General features: G+C 40.3%; 1 protein-coding gene across 1 annotated transcript in view; it reads right to left on the bottom strand.

The window, feature by feature from the left end:
• RPAP1 (RNA polymerase II associated protein 1) overlaps window positions 1-25,114 on the bottom strand; it is a 77,792-nt gene that overhangs the window by 10,384 nt on the left and 42,294 nt on the right. Inside the window, 10 exon segments of the mRNA XM_042466780.1 lie at window positions 841-987; window positions 3,454-3,603; window positions 5,241-5,436; window positions 9,032-9,141; window positions 11,195-11,396; window positions 18,749-18,928; window positions 19,475-19,632; window positions 21,407-21,586; window positions 22,561-22,695; window positions 24,228-24,419. Coding sequence (XP_042322714.1) covers window positions 841-987; window positions 3,454-3,603; window positions 5,241-5,436; window positions 9,032-9,141; window positions 11,195-11,396; window positions 18,749-18,928; window positions 19,475-19,632; window positions 21,407-21,586; window positions 22,561-22,695; window positions 24,228-24,419 — 1,650 coding nt within the window.

Below are 25,114 nucleotides of genomic sequence, written 5' to 3'. Positions count from 1 at the left end.
CACATAGCTTTGCAAATAAATTCTGACTGCCACTGCCCTGGCATCAGAGGGAGAGAAGCAGTGGACACAACTCTATCATACCTGGGGCCAGAAGCAGATGAAAGGGCCTCCTTCCATCCCAAAGGCAACTGCCCTGGCACCAGAGAGAGAGAGAAGAAGCAGGCACAGCTCCATCATGCCCAGAAGCAGATGAGGGGGCCTTCCTCTATCCCAAATCCCACTATCCTCTCCCTCTCTGAGGCCAGGATAGTGGGATTTGGGATAGAGGAAGGCCCCCTCATCTGCTCCTGGGCATGATGGAGCTGTGCCTGCTTCTTCTCTCTCTCTGGCACAGCTCCATCATGCCTAGATACAGAAGCAGATGAAAGATTTTCCCACCATCCTAACTGTCACTACCCTAGTCTCAGAGGCAGAGAAAAGCCATATTGGTTGGACTTAATCTCCTCTCCCACTGCCATTCCCTTTTCCATTGGTATCCTGTCCTATTTAGACTGCAAGTCTGTCACAATTAACAATATGTAAGCTGCTCTTAGAGCCTTTGAGGCTGAAGACAGGGTAGAAATACTCTAAACAAACAAGCAAACAAACAAGATAGCAGCATTTATGCTTCAGGGCAATGGAATGACAATACAATTTTGCTTCATGTCAAAAGCAGAGATGTATATGTCAGCAGCAGACTTAGAACAGTCTAGGCTTGGATTTCTATGAGGGCACTTTAACATAACTCTTTAGAAATTCTTCCCTTCTTTCTTTCCTAAATGATTTCACCACAACCCACCTAAATTCTAGAAAAGGGTTATTCGTTGTAAATAATTGAGGGGTTGGGGGTGTGAGTGAAACTTACGGAATCAGTTTGGGATTGAAAACAAGGCCCAATAGGAGTTCATGAGCCAGGTGCTCGCTGCCTGGCAACAAACGACTTAACAGTGCCATGGCAACACAGTGATGGAGCGAAGCATGCTGGCTGTAAGCTGGACAAGTACCTGCCTGCATAGGAAACAAAAATTTAGTATATAATAGTGTTACAATCATTTCTGCTTTCAGAAATATACAAGCAGGGTAAGGACATTACAAGATATTCTATGTCAAGTTGCAACAGGAGACAGTGTTTATCCAGGTGCATGTAGTTTCAGCACTCATTCCCTCTAGAGTTTCACAGTACCACACAACTCCAAATCAGCATAACACAGTACGACTGTGTGCACAACTCCCTGTGCTTAGTCTGGCCAAAAAAAAAAAAAAGATAGAAAGTTTGGTTTTTCAAATGTGAGGTATGCCTAGAATGCCAGCATCCATTTTAATGTAAGGCTGGAGAATGTGTAGCATTCCATGTGTTGTTGGATGTATGTGACTCCCATCTGCACAAGTTATTATGAGGGATGAAGGGATGAAGGGACTTGTAGCCCCTCTTCATCAGCGTATTTCAGCAATCCAGTCTCTCTCTCTCTCTCTCTCTCTCTCTCTCTCTCTCTCTCACACACACACACACACACACGGATTTGGAGGGTTCCATGGAGGTCCTACTGGAATTTCCAAGGCCAACATATGTACTACAAGCTGCACAATTGAAATGTGTTAAGCTCAGATAGTTATCACTTGATACACACTAAATACGCAATGCTGTGAAGGTACAAATTATTTAACAAAAGTTAAATAAACAAAATCAAACGGCCACTTTTGGGCTGCAAAAGTATTCACTCCCTTTGCTGGGATGCACCTAGACAACCTCTGCTGTAACTCAGTGCCTCCAGAAGTCACATAAGTAGTTGAATGGAAACTACATGCATGTAGTTCTAGTGCCACATGACCTCAGATTAAATCTGTTTCTGGAAGGCCCCAGATTTTTGCTGGAGAACATATCTACCAACACAGAGTCACGAAGATCAAGGTGATATCCAAACAAGTCAAGGATAAAGTTAAGCATACACACCTAGAGTTGGGTTACTAAAAAATATCCCAAGAATGAACATCCCTTGGGTATATGGGAGTGATAAGAAGAAATCTAATTCTGAAACAAAATCCCATTTTAAGTCTACAAATATTAGGGCCCAAACAGAGAGGACAAAATAAACCTGTTTCAGGTCACTTTGGAGGTATGCTGTTTAAATGATGCATGCATCCTAAGAGGCCAGAAGCGATTTCAAAGCCACGCTCAAGTCCTAAGGACTGGAGCGCAGCTTTGGAGCAGCTTCTGGCCTCTTAAGATATGCAGGTCATTTAAACAGCATAGCTCCAAAGTGACTCAAAGCAGCTTTATTTTGGCCTGTCTGTTCGGGCCCATTACTTGGCATGGACTAGGAAATTGGTCAACACTGACAGCAAGATAAATGGAGCCACATTCAGGGAAATTCTAGAGGAAAACTTGCTTTAGCCTGCAAGTGACCTGGACTGGGGCAGAGAGTCAGTAGGACAAGAACCCAACTATTACTGACATGTTTAAAAATGGGAACCCAGATGTTTCAGAAAGACTCAGATAAAGCCTCAATTTCGATCCAACTGAAAATCTATGGCAAGATTTGATGATGGCTGTATGCTAATAGTCTCCATTCAACCTGAAAGAGCAAGAGCAACTTTGTCAAGAAGAATGGGCAGTAATTAGGGATCCTGGTGAGCAAAGTTTACAGACACTATAAGCTGCAATTGTTGTCAAAGGGGTTTCTACCAAGTATCAACTGGAGTAGAGGGAGTGAATACTTAAGTAACTAACAAATGCCAGTCTATTTTTGTTTAATCAACTTTTGTTCCCTAGCATCTGGTTGCTTCACAATTTTGAGCATTTTGCATACATCAAGTGGTAATTGAAGCCATTTAAGTTCAAAGTTATAATACAAAAAAAGTCAAAGGAGGTGAAACCTTTTGCATGTCACTGTAGGATGGATGTTCAGTCCTGGCAAGTACACAATTCCTGGCAAAAGGAAGGGTGTCTCCATTGCCATTGAGGCTCAACCATTTCCAGTGGAGTAGCCTCCTCTACTCCTTCACCTTTCACTGAGGTCCTGTTCTTACTGAATACTTTGACTCTGGAAGATTTCCACCATTCGAAGCCTTGCTAATACCTATGACACCACACTGAGCATGGTTTTTTTTTTTTATGATTACCATTTTAGGGTGCCCCTCAAAAGTCTTCAGGAACCCTTTTGTCGATTTAACACTAAGTCAATACATAGCATGTGTTGTTTACCAGTTGAAAGTTTAGGGCATAATAAAGAATAGAATTAGATTGATGGCAGATATGCCATTACCACATTTTCTTTTCTCAGCTCCTATATCAACAAGGATATGTGTGCATGTGTGCTGGGGAGGAGAGTAAAGAGCATCAGTTAGGCTCAGATTCTATTAAAGAAGCCCCAGTCACACGCACCACCCTCCATTCCCAACTCCCTCCTCCACAGAATCTATAATTAGCAAATAAAATAAACAACCCTGTAGAGATGTTTGAAGCAGAGACCTTACCAGTTTTTGAGCCAGTGCAAGCACAAAATACTGAAAGTGGTACTCATGTCGCAAAAGCCACACAGAGGAAGGTGTTAGATAAGGTGGTCCATTGGTTGAACTCTGGAGAAGGTAGTTTTCTAGATCCTTTCCATCAAGTATAGAAGCATACTGTTAAAAAAGGCAGTTATCAACACTTGAACCCAAAGAAAATATCTTCTTGAGTTGGTTCCTGCCATTAGGCTGAAACTACAGTCATATGGTCAGCAATCAGTTACTGTAACATTCTCATGTTCTATGGCAGGGATGAACAAATGATGGGACTTGGGGGGGCCACAGTGGTCTCACAAAGGATCTTTGGGGATTGTACCATCCCTGCTGTACCAAACCTCCATTTTGTCCCTCAAATGCCCTCATCTCTCCTGGGGGCATAAAAATGCATTGGGGGAATTTTTTCCAGAACCTTTTTCAATAACATTTTTGAGGGGGGTGTTGGGCAGGCACAAGAAGCCTATAGCTAAGGCTAGTGTATCTCCTCTCAATGAATGTTTGCAAGAGGTAATGGACTCAAAGAAGAAAAACAAATTGAAACTGAATCCAGACAAGACAGAGGTGCTTACTATCAAGGGTACTAATCTGGAGCTGGAGGTGTGTCAACCAGTTCTGGATGGGGTCACACATACCCTGAAAGACTGTGTTCACAGTGTGGGAATGCTCCTGGATCCGTCCATCCAAATGTCAGCTCAGACAGATATGACAGTCAGGAGTGCCTTATCAGCTTCGGCTGATATTCCAACTGCCCCCCTTCCTAGAATCAGAGGACCTAAAGATGGTACTGCACATGCTGGTAACCTCAAGGCTGGACCTCTGCAATGTGCTATATATTGAGCTACCTTTGTCTATATATTGAGCTACCAAGTCTGGAAACTCCAACTGGCTCAGAATATGGCACCCAGACTGATTACGGGTATAGCCAAGAGTGATCACATTACACTAATCTTAAAATCTCTCCACTGGTTGCCAATTAGTTAATAGGCAAAGCCCTACGTGGTTTGAGTCCAGGTTACCTACAGGATTGCCTTCTCCTGTACATTCCCTCTACACTCAATTCTCTGGGAAATGTTTGCTTCAACAAGCCAGGACTAGCCTAACAATAGTTTCCCAGAGAACCTTTTCATCTGCTGCCCCCAGACTGTGGAATAACCTACCGTAAAAGATATGACAGCTGAAAATGCTGATTGCATTTAAAACTGTGTATTTTTAATAGTTGTATAGTTCTGTATTTTAACTGTGAGTTTATGGGGTTTGTATTTTAATGTGCTGTACCCCACCTTGAGCCTTGAGGAGAAGTGGGGAAAAATAACTATTACTATATTACTATAGTGACTATTACTATAGTTATAAGTATTATTGCTGGCAACACTTTCCCCATCCCTGGTCTATTGGGAGAATTTACAATCAATAGCTTTTAAAGGAAGAATAGTGAATTCTCTCCTATCTGCAGCTTTTAAAGCTTTACAAAAAGAGATGCTTTTAATCTTGTCCTTAGCATCCTAAGGCTAAAGCATCCTAGCATTCTGGCTCACCCCAATGGGTGAGGTCCCATTAGTTTCATAGAGGTGCATAAATGTGGCTTATGAACCTGTATGTCTCCTTTTGACTAGGCACCAAGGCTTATTCTTTAGCCCTTTGTGCTCCAATACATCCCCACCTCCAGCAATTATCAAACCATAGGAGAGGGACTGAAGCATAATTCAGATAAAGCAGTAGCAGTAGCATGAACAAGCCATGGAAGTACCAGTACTCACCTTGCTAACCAGTCCTTTATGAGCATGAGTGATGCTATTGACCAGGAAAAGGAAGGCCGTAAGGAAAGGAAAAGGTGATTTAGAACCCACTAAGCTCATTGGGGGCTTGCCTCCAGTGCAGCTCAGAGAAACAATGCTGGAGAGAGATTCAGGAGCTGAGAAGCAGGACAAAGGATTGCACAGAACAGAGCATGGCCTGCATCATGAAGGAAAAAAGAGAGGGGGGATTTATAATGATATGACCAAAGACATTACTTTTAGAGAGTTCAAAAAGCATCTCATTTTTAAAAAATGCAGTAAACCCATTGCTAGCTAAGCAAAATAGTTGTACTTAATGATAATAAATTTAAGGGGTAATCTTTTATGTACTTACCAGGTAGAAACTTTTACTCTACTCATGGACGGTACTGCACTATAACGCTGATGGGTCTTCAGCTGATTCATACCTATTTTAAATCTGCCATATGGTGAAATTAAATTAAATTCCACCATATGGTGGAATTAAAATAGGTATGAATCAGCTGAAGACCCATCAGCATTACAGTGCAGTACCGTACATAGTTCAATAACACTTGCAACCTGGTAAGTATATAGAAGGCTGCAGCTTAAAACTCATCCAAAATCTCCCACTGATTTAGTGCCATAGTGCCAAAATGCAACCTCAAGAACATACATGTAGAATTTAAAGATGATGTAAGCATAGATTTGTAACTAAGCCAAACTCACAGGGAACCTGAAACCAGAGATGTTGTCAGGAAAGAATATACTAAAACCCTGTAGCCATAAGGGAAGAAAAAATTCATTGGATAACTGATGAAACTCTTCAAATTGTTGAAAAGTAAAAGATGACAGAAACAGGGTCAAAATCCTGAACACAGCTATTCATCAGGGTGTGAATAGGGACCAACAGCTCTATTATAATAATCAACCTCTTCTACAAGATCCAAGCAATTAAAAGAAAATTTAGACCAAGCGCTATATGACCAACAGAAGAACAACTTATAAAAAGATGATGAAACAATACACTAAGGAACTAAATAAAAGAGTTGAAAAACTGACATATTACCATATATACTCATCTATAGGTCAAGAAATTTATGTCCAAAAATTGACCCCAAAATCCTAAGTCGACTTATTTACAAGTCAGTATGGTAATGTGATAGCAGCTTTCAGATTTCCCCATGCAGTCAGGAAAATACTTTCTTTCTCTCTTGAGTCAAGCAGAAAAAGTCCTGGGTGACTGATTGATTTTAAACAAACAGACAGAGTCCCCCTGCTGCTGTCTGGGAGTAAAGGATGAAATGAAAGCTGAAACGCTGAAGCAAAAACCTTCAATTAAGAGTACCTCTTGCCAGACACACATACACACACTGAAGAAGCCTCCAAGTTTTACCCTCAATTTATCCACAGGTCACAGCAAAATCCATAAGTTTGACCACAAAAACCTGACCTCAACTTATACATGAGGGCGACTTACAGACGAGTATATACAGTACTTCAAGGGAGCATCTTTCAATGATTTTAGAAAGTGAAACTGAAGAGGCTCGGAAATAAACCACTAGGAACCAAGTTGTTTCAATCTTTAGAAACAGAATTCATTCAAATTATTTTTACAAGTTTACTAACAAATAAGGAAAACAAAATAATCCATGCCATACTATTTTTAGTTTCTATTAATGGTTGTGAAAACTAAAGGAAGGCTAACAAGAGGAAAGCTAACTCATCTGAAATGCAGTGCTCGAGTAGAGTTCTATGGATACCATGGATTGCCAAGAGAATGAGTACGTTCAACAGCAAACAAGCCTCTCAAAAGCAAAGCAAATCTGAAATGTCCCTAGAATGGCTGTATTACGAGGCAACATGACCTATTAGAAAAAAAATAATGGTTGGCAAAGTTGAAGGCAATAGGAGAAGAAGGTGTACAACAGGTAGATTGATTTAATCAAAGAAGCCACAGCTCTGAGTTTGCAAGACCTGAGCAGGGCTTTGGATGTCTAGGATTCATAGAGGTCTCTCAGGTATAGTGTCACCACAGATCAAAGAGACTTTGACCACGAATAACAAAATAAGCACTAAAACAACAACAGATGTGTTTTATTCAAATAAGCTTGAAATATGGCTCTATATTTTTGAAAGCAGAGCCTTGATCCAAGCTAATTATTCTCATACAGAGCAGTAAACTCATTGCTGCTACTCAACATGTAGGACTCCCATGTAGCACCCAACTGAGGTCACAGGACCCTTTGTATCAGACCTTCAGGGAGCCTAGAGCCTTTTAGCCTAGAGAAGGTTGAGAGGTGATATGATAGCCCTGTTTAAATATTTGAAGGAATGTCAAATTGAGGAGGGAACAAGCTTGTTTTCTGCTGCTCCAGAGAACAGGACCTGGAACAATGGATGCAAGCTGCAGGAAAAGAGATTCCACCTCTACATTAGGAGGAATTTCCTAACAGTAAGGGCTGTTTGACAGTGGAACACACTCCCTCGGAAAGTGGTGTCTCCCTCCTTGGAAGTCTTTAAGCAGAGGCTGGATGGCCATCTGTCAGGGATGCTTTAATTGGGAGTTCCTGCATGGCAGGGGGTTGGACTGGTTGGCCCTTGTGGTCTCTTCCAACTCTACAATTTTTTGATTCTATGAAAACTATACAATACAGCTGTAAAACAAACTATCATGGTAAAATACAAAAAATTACAATATAAAATAAAATAAACTAACTAATACATGTAATCAAATATACAGGACTATAAAACATTAAACTAAAGTTCCAAATACTTTAGAAAACAAGTAAGTTTTAAATTCAGATTTAAAAACATCAAGGGAAGGAGCAGTCTGCAAATGTACAGGTAGGCGATTTCAAGAGTATGTAGCAACTAGTGAGAAAGGATGAAGGTGAGACAAGGAAGAAGAAACCCTTGGTTGAGTAAGATGCATACAATTCCTAAAACACAAATCTTGAGCAGGCCAATAAACAGAAGTAATGGCTGGAAGATAGAGGGAGCTAGATCATGTAAGGCTTTATAAGTTAAAACAAGAGGCTTATACTGAATCCTAGGAAGAATTGGTAACTAAGGAAGAGATATCAAGACTCGGTTAACATGATCAAAATGACAAGCCAAAAAAGATAATCTTAGCAGCAAAATCTTGAATGGAAACTGGGGGTTAAGATGGGATGAAGAAAATTTAGTCAAAAGAAGACTGCAATAATCAAGACGGGAAATGACCAAGGCATGACGTCTCTGCAGAGTAAGCAGAAAGGTCTTCACTTAGCTGTGTGTGTGTGTGTGTGTGTGTGTGTGATCAACATGACTTTTCTACAGCTTCAATGTGAGGAACAAAATACAAAGAAGAATTAAAAAATAATGACAAGACTATGTGCTTTCTTCACAGGTTATTAATAATATGGAGAAGGGAAGGGAGAATAAGAAGGGCAACAGCTTTTTCTAAATAGAGCACAAAAATATTCTCCCCTAAAGTAAACTCAAAATTTGTGCCCAGAACAATATTTTATGATTTTTAAAAATATGCTTAATTTTGCCTTATTTATGCTGCCTTTGTCCATGATGGGAAAAGACAAATGGGAATTGGAGCAGAATCTAGAACACAAGCTCCTAGGTTTGTTAATTCAAAAGAATGTCTATCTTCCACAGCTGTTCCTGGAATCTACCCTATAATACCTTCCTTATAATACTCTAAAGAAACAACAGAGCTTGGAAAAGTAACTGTTTTAAGTTTTAATTAACACCCTGGGTTGCTGACTTGCAGCAGTTAACAGACCTGGAAATAGTTTTACCTGAGCATTTCCCATAAGATCTGCATGGCTGGATTGCTGAGGAGAGGCAAAAGGACTGAAGAGCTTAGATGCTCCACTTCCTCTAAGCAGTCAATTGTGTTTACTGATGGCTATGGAGAAAATAAGGAGGGAGTGAAATTTTATGAATGCTTTTTAACTTCATGTCTAGCAAGAGTCAGACCTATTGATTTCCTTTCCCTTTCAATTCAGAATGCTGCTGACACTTACTTTGCTTCATGTTAACACCCAAGACAATCATAATAATTTAATAATAATTTGTTTTATTTATATACCGCTATTCCAAAGATCATAGCGGTGAACAGCAAGTAAGCTAATTTGCCCCCAACAGTCTGGGTACTCATTTTAGCGACCTCGGAAGGATGCAAGCCTGAGTCGAGCCCTTTGCTGGTCTTGAACTCGCAACCTTGTGGTTTCGAGTAAATGGCTGCAGTACAGGCATTTAACCACTGCGCCACCAGGGCTCATTCATTATGCTCTGGCAATGCCTCCAACAGGGACGTAGCTAGGATTTTGGGAAGGGGGGGGGGGCGAGACGAAGTGCCACCACCACCATTATAATGGGGCGTGGGTACGGCGGCCCAGGAGACCCCCCCTTTCTTTTTTCTAGAGGGGGGGGGGCCCCCCCCCCACCACCCCCCCCCCCCCCGGCTACATCCCTGCCTCCAAATATATTTGCTTCTGGGGGTTTATTAAATCTATGAAGGACATTCCTATCCGTGAAGGGCTGGGGCTGCAGTGTGAGAAACTAGTGCAACAACCCAGAGAGTCTTTTTTTTTACACAACAGGAAGTTAGTAGAAGGCCTCTCTGGAGCCTAAATTAGACCACAACAAGACTGAAACATGGCAGAAATGGTCCCCACATTCCCCAGAGGGTATTTTGGGAGGAAATGTTTTTTGAAAAAAATTCCAAAAAAAATTGGTTTAAAAAAAATGACCCCCCCGGGGGGGGGGGGGAAGGTGCTTCCAATCATGGTGAAAACACCCCTTGTGGTCCCAAAGAGAATTCTGAAGCATTTTAAAGACAAAACATTTTTTTAAAAAAATTGTGAAGTGAACCTTTTTTTACCCCCTGGGGGAGCTGCATTTAGCCCACCCCTGTTGTAGAAGATCAAATACTATCAGTCAATTAAGAATAACAGATTTATTTTCAATTGTTTCTTCATTCTTTTGAATCACTGATTGATCGTTAGCGGAATCAACGATTCGAGAAAAAATAATTTACTGGCTGTGTTCAGCCACATTCCAAAGATCATCTCAATATGGGCTAAAAAATAAGAAGGTCTGAAAAATCTTACTCAAATGAGGGAAATGATCCCATATTTCTAAATGGTCCTGTCCAAGTCATCCCAGTGAAGGATTGAGATTTGACAAAATCAATGAGTTGTCATCTCTTTAGTAATTTTTACTCTAGACTAAACATACTGAATTTCAGCCTTCCATCCGAAGAATTAATCTTCCTGGCCCCTCAGAATTTTCATCACCCTCCATAAGCATGTTTCAGTTGTCCTGATGTGGCATTATAGTGGGCATGAGGAACATGCAGCTCTCCAGATGCTGATGAACTCCAATTCCCATAATTGAAGCATTATTCAGCTGCAACACCAACATCCCTCTTCCCTCAGGGAAGAGCTGACGAGAATTGAAACCCAACAACACCTGGAGTGCCATACATCCCCCATCCACATCACAGGCTACAATGTTAAAAATTATCAGGAGAGAGGTTTTTTGTAGGGCTGGGTCAAGTATGGTTCTCGAGATTTTGGGCTGCAATTCTCAGCATTCCTCACCATTAGTTAAACTAGGTAGTCTAACATCTGGAGGACCTATCCAGAGCTACTGAAATCCACCTTTAGCCTGCAATATGACTTGTAGCACTACCATACAAATATGGGAATTTCATGTGCAAAAATGCTAGGCAAATCATAAGACTCAAAGTCACTGAGATCAATTTTGAAGTTAGCTCACACTTAATAAAAAAAAGTCCAGAAAGCAGGTCTGTATAGAATTTCAATGAGATTGTTGTACTGTCTTCTCCTGACAATTTTCCAAGTCTTTCTGGGGCACATACCCACACTGGGGAATAAAATTAATAACTCACAAGATACCTGCAGGAGCTGCTGCTTCAATTCTGCTGGCCTCACCTGTTGACTGCAATGACTGTAGTACACCCCCAGGTAGAGCACACAGGCCGCAGTCAAAGGTTGCAGTGCCTGCCAGGTATCCAACTGGGATATCTCCTTAAGGCATTGCTTCAAATTAGATTCAATGATGGGTCTGAATCCTGACACCTGACTCCAGGTGACTGGTGGAGGTGGAATTAAGTCACCATCTTTTGGATCACTCCTGCAACAGAATGTTAAGGTGAAATAGGGGGGAAATGTTAAATTGCTAGTGTCAACAGGGCAGTAAAGCCTAAAGAACACAAGAGGAAAATGCACATTAAATCCTAGTGAAACCTTGTGAATACCTTTTAGGCAAGTTTATTTGTTTGCCACTTTTAGTTTGTTAGACAGCTTTGAAAACATTTTGTTGCAATGTGATATGCTGAAATACGCAAAATAAAACTACGTATCAGACTCCAGCCATAAACAAATGGTTAGGCAAACAAGCAGAACTGGTCCCTTTCCCCAAGCCTTTGAAACCTAGTGGTATAAAATGGGAAACACAATATTAGAACATGAAGCTCCACTTCAGCATGAGAACAGGCACTGCCCCAAATAAAAAAGGAAGCAAAAAACATAAAAACAGGAATTGAAAAGAATAAAAAAGGTGGGAAGAATAACTACAGAAATCAGAATGGGTATAGTCAGTATTAGACACAAACACAAACCTCGAGGCTTAGAGTCCCTTTCACCTGGGGTAATGCAATCAATCACATTTTGGGAGATAAGCGGGATATAAATCCAATCAATCAATAAATCAATTAATAATGGCATCAGTCACACTCATAAAACTTGCCTACTTGTTCTCATGAATGGAACAACCTACCAATTCAAAGTTAACATACCACTAAGGGAGTGCAACACAATAGAGACATTCTTCACTATTTCCCAGTACTGACTTCTATAGCAGGATGGAGAAGTTTCCAATGTGGTTGGAGTAGGTGTTCCATCACCTCTTTCCCTTTTGGCCAATGGACAGGGTGTTGGAAGTGTTACAGGATGCATTACACTGTAGAATCAGTGCAGTTTGATATCACTTTGTGCTGTAGTTCCATTCTATAGAATTCTGGGACTTGTAGTTTTATAAGGTCTTTGGCCTTCTCTGCCACAATGCTGGTGACTTGCCAAACTATAAATTCCAGGATTCTGTAAGATAGAGCCATGACAGTTGAAGTGGTGTCAAACTGCATTATTTCTACAGTGGAGGTACACCCATAGTTTAGAAAAGCCCCCACTTTATAGGAAAACTTTCTGTTCTGTACCATTTTTAAAAGGCAGCAACTCTCATTTGTTCCTTTGCAACGTACTGGATTAATAGTAAGCCAAGGATGTAGGATGAGGGGCATGGCCTATGCACCATCACTGAATACTGCTTGAAACAGTGAACTATTGAAGGACGAGACAAACCTGATCAGTCCCCTATTTGGATGTATTACAGTATATTCAGCAAGGTTATGGTGGTCTGGCTGGATTCATCAGCTACAGTACTAATACATTACATGCATTTGTTATGGTTTTTATTGCTGCTTTATGAGGTGGCAGAGACTAGAGAATAAGCAGGATAGAAATTTGTAAGAAATAAAAGGAATGGGTCATGGTCCTTGATTCACACAGGTCCATATATCAGTTTGATTTGTACTTGTTAAATCTACAAAGCAATGCTACTGAAAATCACTGTTTGAGAGTTCCATCAACTGCATTAGATCTGTGATTGTTCACACATGCAAGTCATCACTAAATGTCACATGAGTAAAACAGTTTTTGTTGTTGTATGCCTTCAAGTCATTTAGGACTTATGGTGACCCTGAGGCCATCATGGAGTTTTCTGGGGCTGAGTGTGTGTGACACGCTGAAGGTCACCCAGTGGGTTTCCATGATCCAGCAGGAAATCGAATCCCAATCTTCAGAGTCTAGTCCTACGCTCAAACACTCATATAAAGCAGATCTTTCAGTAAATTCACAATGAAAAGCAATCATGCCGCAGCAACATGTTTCTCTGCTGCTGGCCCCAGTAAAATGGTGAAAGAGGATTTTCTGTCAGTCTGCCCCTTCAAATCTACCAATTACTATTTGTTTTACCGCAAAATGCTCCCACACTTGCCACAGTCACTCAGTTTCATCATATCAGCCTACCAGTCTTGACTGAGCTGGGTATTTACACCCACCCAAATAATTATCTTTTCAGTCAAATTCCCTGTCTGCCTCCACTTCTACAACAGAAATAAATACTGACATTTGCTGGCCTCAATATTGTATCCCTAGGGAATACCACTATTAATTGCTCTTCTACAAAGACTACCTATTTCATCCTACTCGTCCTAAGAAGGGAAGTATAGAAAAGGAGGAAGATTTTTTATAATGAGATTTCCCAATATAAGAGGATATTGTGAGGCTAATCAATTGAGATATGTGACAGAAGGTATGTTAGGTGTGGCAGATTTAGAATGGTTAGAGTTAGATACAGAAGAAGTAGATATGGAACATTTTTAGGGAGTTTACTAAGAAAGAAATTAAGATAATTGGAACCCATTTATGAAAAATATATTAGCAATATGGAGTAAATATAAAAGAGTTAATGACTGAAAATTGATAGAATAGAGAATTGGATGGACGTAAGGGTAGAGAAAGAGAGTACAAAGGAAAAACTTATGGGCCCATTACAGACGGGCTAGAAAGTACGCGCAGAGCGCGTGCTAGGGTTAGAATGGGGTGGTGCTTCCGGACCCCCCTAACCCTAGTGCGCGCTTCGCGCGCACAAAATGGCAGCAGCCATTCCACACAGCCGACGCCATGAGGACGTCACAGCCGCGCTGCCTCTATACAGGGCGGCGTGGACGTGACGTCCTCGCTCTGCGCCAGGGCGCTTAGTGCGCCCTTAGCGCGGAGCAGGAAGGAGCTCCGTTTCGGAGCTCCTTCCTGGTTTGGTCCGCTGGGCGCAGCCTTCACACGGCTGCGCCCAGCGAACCAAAGGAGAAAGGGGCCAAGCGGCCCCTTTCTCCTCCTCCCCACCGCCGCTGGGTGTCCTTGGGGCTTGAAGCCCCAGGGACACCCCTTTTCATGCTGCGGGTAAGGGGCCTTTTGCTGCTTCCCCGCAGCCCGAAAAGCGGCGGATCGGGGCCTCAGCAGCTGCTGCTCTGGACACTGAGACCCTGAAACAGCGGCGAAAGGGGCGGGTGCAGCCCGCCCCAAACAGGCGGTTTGTAACCTGCCATGGGGATAAAAATCTCATGGTTCCATTGTAAGTAAATAGAACAATGGATTAAAAATTGGAGGAAAAGGAACTTAGAAAGGAGAAGTATACACAATTTGAACAATTAATTCAAAAAGGAAGAGAAATGGAGGAAAATAAGATTTTGAAAGGAATGATTAGTAAAATTTACAAAATGTTGATGGAAAATAAAGGGGGGAAACAAAGAAAAATATTTTGAGAAGACTATGAGAAGAAGAATTAGGATGTAAAATATGTGATAAGGAATGGAGTAAAATTTGGGAACAAAGTCATTTGAAGAATTATCGATATGGATTAAGGAAAATTATTATAAATTGATTTGGAAATGGTATTTGATGCCAGTGAGATTACATAATATTGATCAGAATAATTCAAAAAATTGCTGGAGATGTTGTCAAGAAGTAGGGTCATATATGCATATGTGGCGGCAATGTAAGTATGTACAAAAATTTTGAGAGAAGTAATAATAGAAATAGAAAGTACAATGAATATTAAAATAAATAGAAGTTCAAATATATAATACAGAGAAATGGAAAAAAGAGAAAAAGATTTGGTAACAAATTGGATTACAGCAATGAGATTAATTATAGCAAGATGTTGGGAAACGAAAATAACTGTACAATTGGAGTAGTGGTATAAAGAGGTATGGAAATTAGCGATTAATGATAAATTGACATTCAGATTGAAAATAAAAAAAGATTATGGAAAAGAAGTGACTTTGATGGAATTTGGAAAGAATTTATCAAAAAAGTATTGAGAAACGAAGATGGAAGATTACCTCCACGAGAAGAATTGAGATTTTGGATGGAATATAAGGGTGAAAATGGCTCTGGGGAAGGGGAGAACTAAGGTGGAATATAAAAGATATTTAGATAAATTGTAATAGAATGTAGGAAATATATATACAGATGTATGTATTATATAATAATCAATACTCAATGTATGAATTTTAATAAAAATATCTTTAAAAAATTTAAAAAAGAGATTTCTAATGCAATACCCATGTTAATAAACTACAAAAATAAGTTCTATGCCACCTGAAAGGAAATGCAAGCAGTGACATGTGAAGGAAATCAAGTGCAGTAACTACTCACAACTAAAGTATTAAAAGTGGCCATTGACTGTTGTTGCTGATAACACACACAACCTGAAACTAGGTAAGCTGACTAACACGTGTGATTCTGATTCAAGCCTTTGGAAATGGACTGGAGCCTCTTCGTGAACTATAATTCAGAACATTTTGCTTTAATCTCCTTGTGATGTTTTTTTGGTCCAGAAGAGGCTCACTTCAACATCTTTCAGACATCTAAGGTCAGTGATAATATCATGGGAGGTTGAAGTGTGTTTAGAAACAACAGCAGATATATACAACTCATTTCATTTCAAGCAACAAATAAGTAGGCTATGGCCCACAGAATTGCTTGATGCAATAAACAAGCTGCAATTTCTCGACAATTTTCAAGGGTAGTAATAATCTTAGGTGTATGTAATAATTTTAGTTGAAAGTAACCAAGACTTGTGTAGCCTTAGCATCATCATTATCATTATCACCGCCACCATATTATCTTGGCTATATTTCTTTAAGAAGAGGAGGAAGAAGAAGAACCTCTATGTATTTTTTACAGAGTTTTTAAATCCTCCCTTTTCCATTTCAAGGACCATCTCCCCAAAACAAGGAATTGTAAGGTCACAATCCCACTGGGAATTATTTGCTTCAAATAGATTTCACAAAGAATAAATTCACTAGCTTCTGATTCTTCTTTGTAAAGAAGCACTTTGGAGGAAAATTCTGCAAAACCTAAAGTGATATAAGGTATATTCAAAAATCCACAAAACAGTGATACCTTTATTGGCCCAAAATGCACAAAATACATGATGTAAGCTTTCAAAGCTCCGCTGACGACTTCTTCAAGCAAAGGTGTTAAAAATCACACAGGAGGGGGGGAAACTATGGGCCTGAATAGACAGGCCAAAATAAAGCTGCTTTGTGTCACTTTGGAGGTATGCTGTTTAAATGACTCACATATCTTAAGAGGTCAGAAGCTGTGCCAGGGCTGCACTCCAGTCCCAAGCAGTTTTATGGCTTTGGTGCAGCTTCCAGCCTCTTAAATGCATCATTTAAATAGCATACCTCCAAAGTGACCTGAAGCAGATTTATTTTGGCCTGTCTGTTCGGGCTCTATATTAACAAAAGGAGTTGTAACCTCACAAGGGACAGACACCTTGAATCTCAGAGGAAGTACCTTTTTGTATTGCTAATAGAATAGATTTTATCTGCTGCCCATCTGACATTATTTATCTTTTATCTGATAGCATCTGACATCATCCAGCCTCAGAGGGAAAGAAGGGCCTGCTAGCTCCATCAGGCCTGGCCAAAAGTAAGAAGAGCCCTTGCTCCAGTCCATCTGCCATGGTCCAGACATCAGAGGGAGAGAAGAACCACTGGACTTATTCTCCTTCCCACTGCCATTTCTTTCTCCTTTTGCGTCATTTAATTTTAGATTTTAAGCCTCAGGGCTGGGAAATGTCTAACTATCTGTAACACACTCTGAGAGCCTTTCTGGCTGAAGAGTGGGGTATAAATACACTACATAAATAAACTAATGGCCAGGAGGAGGAGGGACCTGCCTGCACAGATATCCCTCCACCCCATGTCAACACAGAAAAACACACCAACAGCATCTTAACAAAATGCAGACCTGTGACTAACATCATATTTTTAAAATTATTTTTTTCTCCTGTATGATTTTTAACACCTCTGCCTAATGAAGAAGCCAGTGGAGCTTTGACAGCTTGCATCATATATATTGTGCATTTTGGTTGGCCTAATAAAAGTATCACTGTTCAGTGGATTTTGGATGTTATTGTAGTTTGCTATATGGCCAACATGGCTACCCCTGAATGTTTTTGACAGTTTTAATGTTATTCAAGCATTACACCAAACTGACACAAGATGGCACTCCAGAGGCTAAAAACTACAAAGCCATAATTCTGACCAAATATGAAAGATTTGAAAACAAACAAGAAAAAGGGCAAATAGGGCTGTATTAGTAACTCCTTGTTCCTTTCAGTTCCTTTCCACTCCTTGTCAGCAAAAGTTGGCCTAGCGAATGGTTTGTTGTTTTGGTTTTGTGCAAGAAAGTCAAGGTTTGCAAAGCAGAGGTAACTTACGCCCTGAATGTGTGTTAAAACATTTGACTAAACTACAATACATGTAGACTGTTCAGTAATACACACTGGGATGGAGCGAAAAACAATAGACATTCTAATATAAGCTGCCACAGGTATATTCCCGTTCAAACCTGGAATGATAGAATTGAGCTAGAAAGGCATGTATGTTCTTACGTCAGCCATTGATCACTGAAAAGGGTAGTTCTTTGGAGGAAACCCCACACACTTTCACAGCATGGTCTGAAGTCATATGATGCAGCAGCCCCACTGAAGCTAAGCATATCCAAGGCAGGTCAATGCCCAAAGCTGAGAATGCTTGAAACCCCAAGTATACATGTATACCATCTTGTTTTTCTAGCTGTTCCAACAATAGAATAGTGTGTGTCAAAGCGCAGTGGATTCTCCTTTGGAGATCTTTAAACAGAGGCTGGATGGCTATCTCTTATGAGTGTTCAGTTGGGTATTTCTGCATGCCAAGAAGGTTGGACTTAGATGGCCACTGAAGTCTTTTCCAACTCTAGGATTTTGTGATGTAAAAAAGGCAGTATATAAAACATTTGATCATTGTTTACCATTGTGCAAAACCTTCTTCCAGCAATTCAGTATTTTACCTGCTGAGATGTTAAGTCTTCATCTTCTTTTAATATATAAATTAGGGAGTTGAAAAGTTTTATTTCCTATTTCTTCTCTTTTTTATCTGCTGCTATTAGATATACCTTAATCATATTCTGTTTGTTATACTGTAAGACACCTTGTCATTATTTTAAATATGAAAACTTGAAGCAAAACATTTCAAATAGATAAATAAAATAAGCACTCAGACAAATCATGAAAATCTATCTTAAAAACTTCTACATTGAAGCTCCAGAACATTTGTTGTCAGAGAAATTATGAATAACTGGCAAGAGGATTTGCAAAACAGGTCTGGTTTTTGTTCCTATTAGAAACTTACTTGTCTAATAAAGCATTTGCTGATTATAGTGCCAAGCTTTGTGACTTTTTTGGTTTTTTTGGAGATACGCATTTCAATGTAATTCTTATTTTAACAAAGGTTGTGCTACAGCTGGGAATCTGTTAAAGAAGAGTGGTATATACAGTAAGTATTTCAAATAAATAAGAGATAGCCGTTATACCTGTTGAGCTGGGCTTGTAGTTCTGCTCTGCAGCCTGCTGTCTGTGTCACTTGGGTAAGCAGAGTCACTATGGCTGCAGCTCGCTGAACAGAAAGCTCAAATGTACATTTGTTCACAAGAAAATCACTGGCCAGCTGGGACAGAGAAGGGACCACCTTCATTAACATAGGATAAAGATCCCTGTAAGTTTCGAAATATGGTGGGGAGAGAAATCACAGAAAGGAGAGAAATTGACTCACAATTCAAAACACCTACTTTACTCTCAACAAAAACCAAAATCCCATGATGGAAAATTCCACAAACATACTTTAAAATGACACACTGTCTGCAGAGATGGGGTGTTGGCACTGCTACTGATGCTGGAGTGGTGGTGGTGATAAAAATCAGCTGTCTTTACAAAAATAGAATATCATTTGCTTTTGGCTTAATTTAGTGGCAGGTTTGAGAATAGAATCAGAGTTCAGCAATCCATTACAAGTTGAACCAACTTGCTCGTTCTAGTTTGAGGAGAAGCAACAAACTCAGCCTTCTCTAAATCTGACAAACCTAAATCTTCTCTGATGGGAGCAGGGGAAAAACAAGAGGATCTCCTGCCCACCACCATGGCTTTTTTAAAATGCCAAATATTTCCTTGACTGAGGATCTGGTAATACACACACTGACTGAAATTACATCATGCTACACAATGGTAAGGTTTATGTGGGAAGAAACATGTTGAAAACATACCTGTAGAGGTCACAGGCCTGTCCATAACCAGCAGCTACAGCCCACAAGCGAAACGTCTCCATGTTTATTCGTATAGCATCCTCAGTCCTCAGAGGAAGATCTTGGGGCTCTTCAGCAATGAACCGGCTCAGTCGACTCTTCATCTCAAACTTATTAAGCTGCAAGTAATAAGCAGATGGCTGAGTAAGTGGCAAGACCTACTGGGAGAACGTAATACAGATCTCCTGAACAGCAGGAAGAACACCTAATGATGATCATCAAACATCCTGAAAAGGGGGATTAAACAAACTCAGAGATGATGTGTTTATCAAAGATCAGGGCTGAGAAAAGTTACTTGTTCTGGATACAGTTCCCAGAGCATCTGGCCAACAGAGTCTGAGGTCTTGGTGGCTCGAGGCTTCTGGTAGTTATATTCTTTTTTTTTAAAAAAAAAGACTTTTCTCAGCTATGATTAGGCATGATGGCTAAACTGAAATCCTTAATTAAAAGCATTATGACACTGAGTACCAGTCACTGGCAGGAAAAGGGACAGAAAGCGATATTGCTCTAATGGCCTGTCTGTGGACTTCCTAGATTCATCTGGTGGGCTATCAGGTGCTGGACTAGGAGGACCTTTGCACTGCAGGAGTCCAGCAGCACTTTTCTTAAGCCTCCTAAACAAACCATACAAGAATAGGTGGAGAGGGTTTTTTTTTTTAAAGCAACATTCCCCTTTCATCTACTGCCCACTGCCACTGGTCTCCCAGGTCCTCCCCTCATCCGTTTCTCCTTTGCCTTCTGCCACTCCGCCCGACATAGCACTTCTCTGAAAACCTGTATCATAAATAATTCCAGAGCCTACTGGCCAGGTTGTTGCCATTTTCCCTCTCATATGGACACAGTAGTTTGAATTTTGCACAATGAAAACAAATGGTGCTAGATATAATTGCATTATTTATATCCACTACCATTTGTTTTCTCTCCGCCTCTACTGCCAAGATCCTGGTCCATGCCTTAGTGATCTCACGACCTGATTACTGTAACATCCTTCTGGCAGGGTTCCTCTTTCTCACCTCCGTCCTTTAATTTCTGTCCAGCATTCAGCTGCACGCATTATCACATCCACCCACCGCTCTGACCATATCTCTCCTTTGCTGGCATCCCTTCACTGGCTCCCCCTCCCTTTCCGCATTCAGTATAAGCTCCTGCTGTCCACATTTAAAGCCCTCCATGGGTTGGCCCCTCCTTACTTATCAGACCTTCTTTCTCCTCACCTTCCCACTCGGGCCCTCCATTCTGGTAGTCAAGGTCTGCTGTCCCAGCCCAGGATTTCCTCTGCCCCATCTCGGATTCGCCCCTTTTCACTCACTGCCCCTCACTCCTGGAACCTTCTTCCCCTGCGAACAAGAGCCATCACTTCTTTAACTAGCTTCAAAACGGAGTTGAAGACCATCCTGTTCAGAGAAGCGTTCCCAGGCCTTGCTTGTCGCTTGCCTCCCTGGATGAAAATTAACCATCCATTATGAAGCCAAGCCCTCCCTACAGTCCACCTGCTTTGGTCCAGGCCTTGGAGGTTCAGAGGAACTGCTGCACCTCATCCCCTTCCCCACCACTACTGCCTTCTCCTTTTGTGTGGTGTCTTTTTAGATTGTAAGCCTGAGGGCAGGGAACCATCTAATTAAAAAGACTGTATGTACAGCGCTGTGTAAATTTACAGCGCTTTATAAATAAAGGTTAATAATAATAATAATAACTATGCAAAATTCAAACTGCTGTGTCCATATGAGAGAGAGAGAATGACAACAGCTAGCCAGCAGGCTCTAGAATTTTTTTTATTCTTAATTTGCCTTCTTGTTTCTTAGTTGGTCCTGGAATCCAACTATAATCTTTTACAAATTCTATTTCTTCCTCTTCTAATTAGCTTGAGAAACTGTGGCCAGGTGCTGTCCTCACCAGCCTGGCTGCTGCATTCCGTCCTCCAGATGCCAAAACTCTAATTAGTTTCATGGCAGTGGCACATGGAACTCCATGAAGGCTTGTGAGAAACTGTCCAGGTTCAGTTACTCTTGGGTTCCACTGGGTGGGCAGGAACTCTCTGACAACAGTCTCAATCAGACGAGGGCAATCCAGGACCTGTAAAACACACATTTTTCAAATAAAGAACAGTCAGAAGCACAGTTTTTACAGGGTACAAAGATCTGTAATCTGGCAAAGTACACCTGAAGAATCCCAGCTACCATTTCAACCTGTTTCTTATATGAATCGGAATAACCTTATACATCTTCATGCACACACAGAGCAACTTGTAGAGGAACATTTTTGACCAATTTGGACCAAAGAGCAAAGAACAGCATTTGTTAATGGGAAGGGGAAAGACTGTCTTTTTGCAATTTATTTAGCTTATTTATTGAATTTATACCCCACATTTCTCCTGGGATGAGATCTAAAGCAGGATCTTTAGAATGGAATCCTTATAACTGCAACCGATTAGTTTGATTTTACAGTCTTTATATTTCAGGTTGTTTATGCCACTTCTCTAAAAGCACTACATATAGTGGTATAAACATACACACACAGAGAGAGAGACACTCTATTTTTCTTTACTCACATCTTCTCTAATAAAGAGCAATTTCTTTTTACTTGACAAACCCTATCTAATGCTACCCAATCTAGCTTCTAAACTAGTGCACTGTACCAGTTATCTACAACGATGTAAATTTTAAAAAGCCTCTGCACTTTGCTAACACCATAGGAAACTTTATGTTTCACCTAAAGATCAATCATTTCATTTAATTCAGGTTTATTTTCCCAGTAGACCTTGGTGAGGAAGAGGCACCTCAAATCATCTCAGATCATGGTACTGCTGAATCAGTCTGCTCCTATTTCTCATCTTCAGTCTGTAACCAGGTGAAGATTCCATGGGTTAAATATCATCCACTTGTTCCTTCCCCCACTTTTACTTTGTATATGACTTAGCTTGAGAACATGAAAGCCTGCACAGTATTATGTGACCTTTCAGCTGATCTAATAAAAATACTATCCTAATAAAGATTTTGAACCATTTTCTTTTGTTTTTTCTTTATCTCAATATATATACCGGTACCTACTTGGCTGCATGCTTCAGTGGAGTGCCTTGCTATGCGAGTGAGGATATCTAGAATCTCCAGGACTACCAAAGGCACAGGTTGCATCACTTCCAGAATGTACCTTATTCGGTGAAGAATTTTGGTCTTCAGAAGTCCCTTGGAAAAAATGAATCATCAGCAGCATCACCATCTGGATTTCCTTTCAATATTTGATGCTTCAAAAGCCATTAGATGTCTCTGATATCAAGTTATTATTAGTTTAACTAATTAAATGCTTTTGCTTTTATGTAACATCTGCAGAATGTTTTAAAGGTAAGTATCTAAAGCAACCAAATCCCCCAGATCTCCTGTCTCATAGCGAAGGGGGAGGATACTGCAGAACTGGAAAAGGTGCAGCTAAATATAATATAATCAGGGGGGATGAGACAACTCCTCTATTAGAAAAGGCTAAATAAAAATGTATAAAATAATTGTAAAGTGTGGAGAAAATAGATTGAGATAAATATTCTCCCTTTTAGATAACAAGAAAACCTAGGGTCAGTCATTCAATGAAGCCAAACAGTGGGACTTTCAAGACAGATTATAAGACTAGTTCTTTGGACAGTTTCTAGCTGAACTATGGAATTCAATGCCTCAAGATGTAGTGAGCTTCAGCTTCAATATACCTGAAAGAGAATTAGGTAAATTCATTGATGACTGGCTATGAAACAGATGTAGTGGGTATATATGCCTCTCCAGCAATAGAGGTAAAAAGGCTCTCAACATCAGTTACTAGGAAAAAACAGCAGGCCAGGACTGTTGCTCTCCTGGCCTCCATGTAGGTTTCCCACAGGCACTTAGCTGGATAATACGATGATGGTCAAGTAGAGAAGGGTTCTTTTTATAGTCTTTAAGTCTCAAGGAGAATGTGATTATGGCCTACTAAGTAGCTAAGGAATTAACAAACTAGAGGAGCCCAAGTGGTGCATGGATAAAATGCAAGTCCTGTAGCCGCAATGTTGTAAATTCAATCCTGGAGTGCTCCAAGATCGACTCAGCCTCCCATCCATTTGAGGCAATTCGCTTACACATTGTAAACAGCTTAGGGAGTGCTAGTTCAATGATAAGCAGTATAGAAATGTACTTGCTATTGCTATTAAAAATCTGCCTCAGTCCTAGCAGTAACTCACTCTTCTTTATTTCCCTCTTTTGTGTCTTCTGGCACTACCAAAGAATTAATTCAGTTAAAATGGATCTTACACCAGGTCATGAACATGTGACTATTCACTGCAAAGGCAGGGACGTAGCCAGGATTTTAGGAGGGGGGGGGGGTTCCAGACTAAGTGCCACCATTATAATGGGGCTTGGGCGCGGCGGCACAGCAGCACGCACCATTCATTTTTCTAATGGAAGGGGGGGTCCGGACCCCAAGAACTCCCCCCCCTTGGCTACGTCCCTGGCAAAGGCCTTCTATGTGGGTGAGGCACCATGTCTGGCCAAGAGATCTTCAAAATAACTTCCATCCAAGCAGATATTAAGGAAGAACATGCCAGTCACTGAACCATAAACAAGTAAGGTGAGTGAGATTAATTAAAGTGTTTTAGCTAAGACAAAATATTAGTTTTGACTCAGTAACAGTTCTGACAACATAACGCGATGTTTTTTTAAAAAAACAGATATGGATTCTGGACAAGATTTGATAAGCTTACCTTCACAACATCATACCGTGCCACTTCTGGATCTGGTTTGTTTTCATCATTTGATTTTCTCTCTGCTGTCTTAAGAACTGGATCAAGTTCATCCTCCTCCTCTTCAGCATCCTCCTCTTCTTCTTCATTGTTGGGGGTAAAAGGGTGAACAGTCATACCCTGATACCATGAAAAAGTCTTGTCAAGATATTCCTGGAAGGGGAAAAAATACATCTTGTCAGTAGACGAAGAAGCCACAGCTAGATCTCAAGAAACTTCTTCCAAATAATATTGTCTTGAGTTTAATGGAGGAAAGGCAAACTAAAAATCCTCCAAATAAATAAATAAATAAAAATTTACTAGATTGCTTACATTCCTTTTAGACATTTGATGGAGATGCATGGCTCCACCATGGAATAATACTTTTCAGACTATTGGACAATTTTATACTGTTTTTAGTTAGCTGATTTTAATTATTTTGGTTTTTTTAATTGTAAAATATTTAAATGGTTTTGTGAGCTGTCTTGAGTCCCTTCTGGGAGAAAGGCAGCATAGAAATTAAATAAATAAAAATAAATTTTTTAAAATGAAAATGGCATAGAGACTGTTACTAGCTTCTCTTTACTGAATATTTTATTTATTTTGTGGAACATGTAGGACTAAAAATCCATTACTGCGCTAATGGAAAGACACTAACAGAATATGACTTTCCTCCACTCTCCATTTATCCTGCAGACCTCTCTGTTGTTCAAAAATCTGGTTTGGCAGGTTTTCTAGAAACAATTTTACTAGAAGATTATAAGACTGTCCATCTCTTGGTTGCACTGGCAAAGACAGTTCCATCAGTAGAATGACACAAGATCCATTCTATTTTCTAAAACACACACACACACACACACAGAATGTGG

This window comes from Sceloporus undulatus, chromosome 1, assembly GCF_019175285.1.
Source record: "Sceloporus undulatus isolate JIND9_A2432 ecotype Alabama chromosome 1, SceUnd_v1.1, whole genome shotgun sequence".
Classification (NCBI taxonomy): domain Eukaryota; kingdom Metazoa; phylum Chordata; class Lepidosauria; order Squamata; family Phrynosomatidae; genus Sceloporus; species Sceloporus undulatus.
The sequence above is the reverse complement of the archived record's forward strand: the minus strand, read 5'-3'. Positions and strand labels throughout refer to the sequence as shown.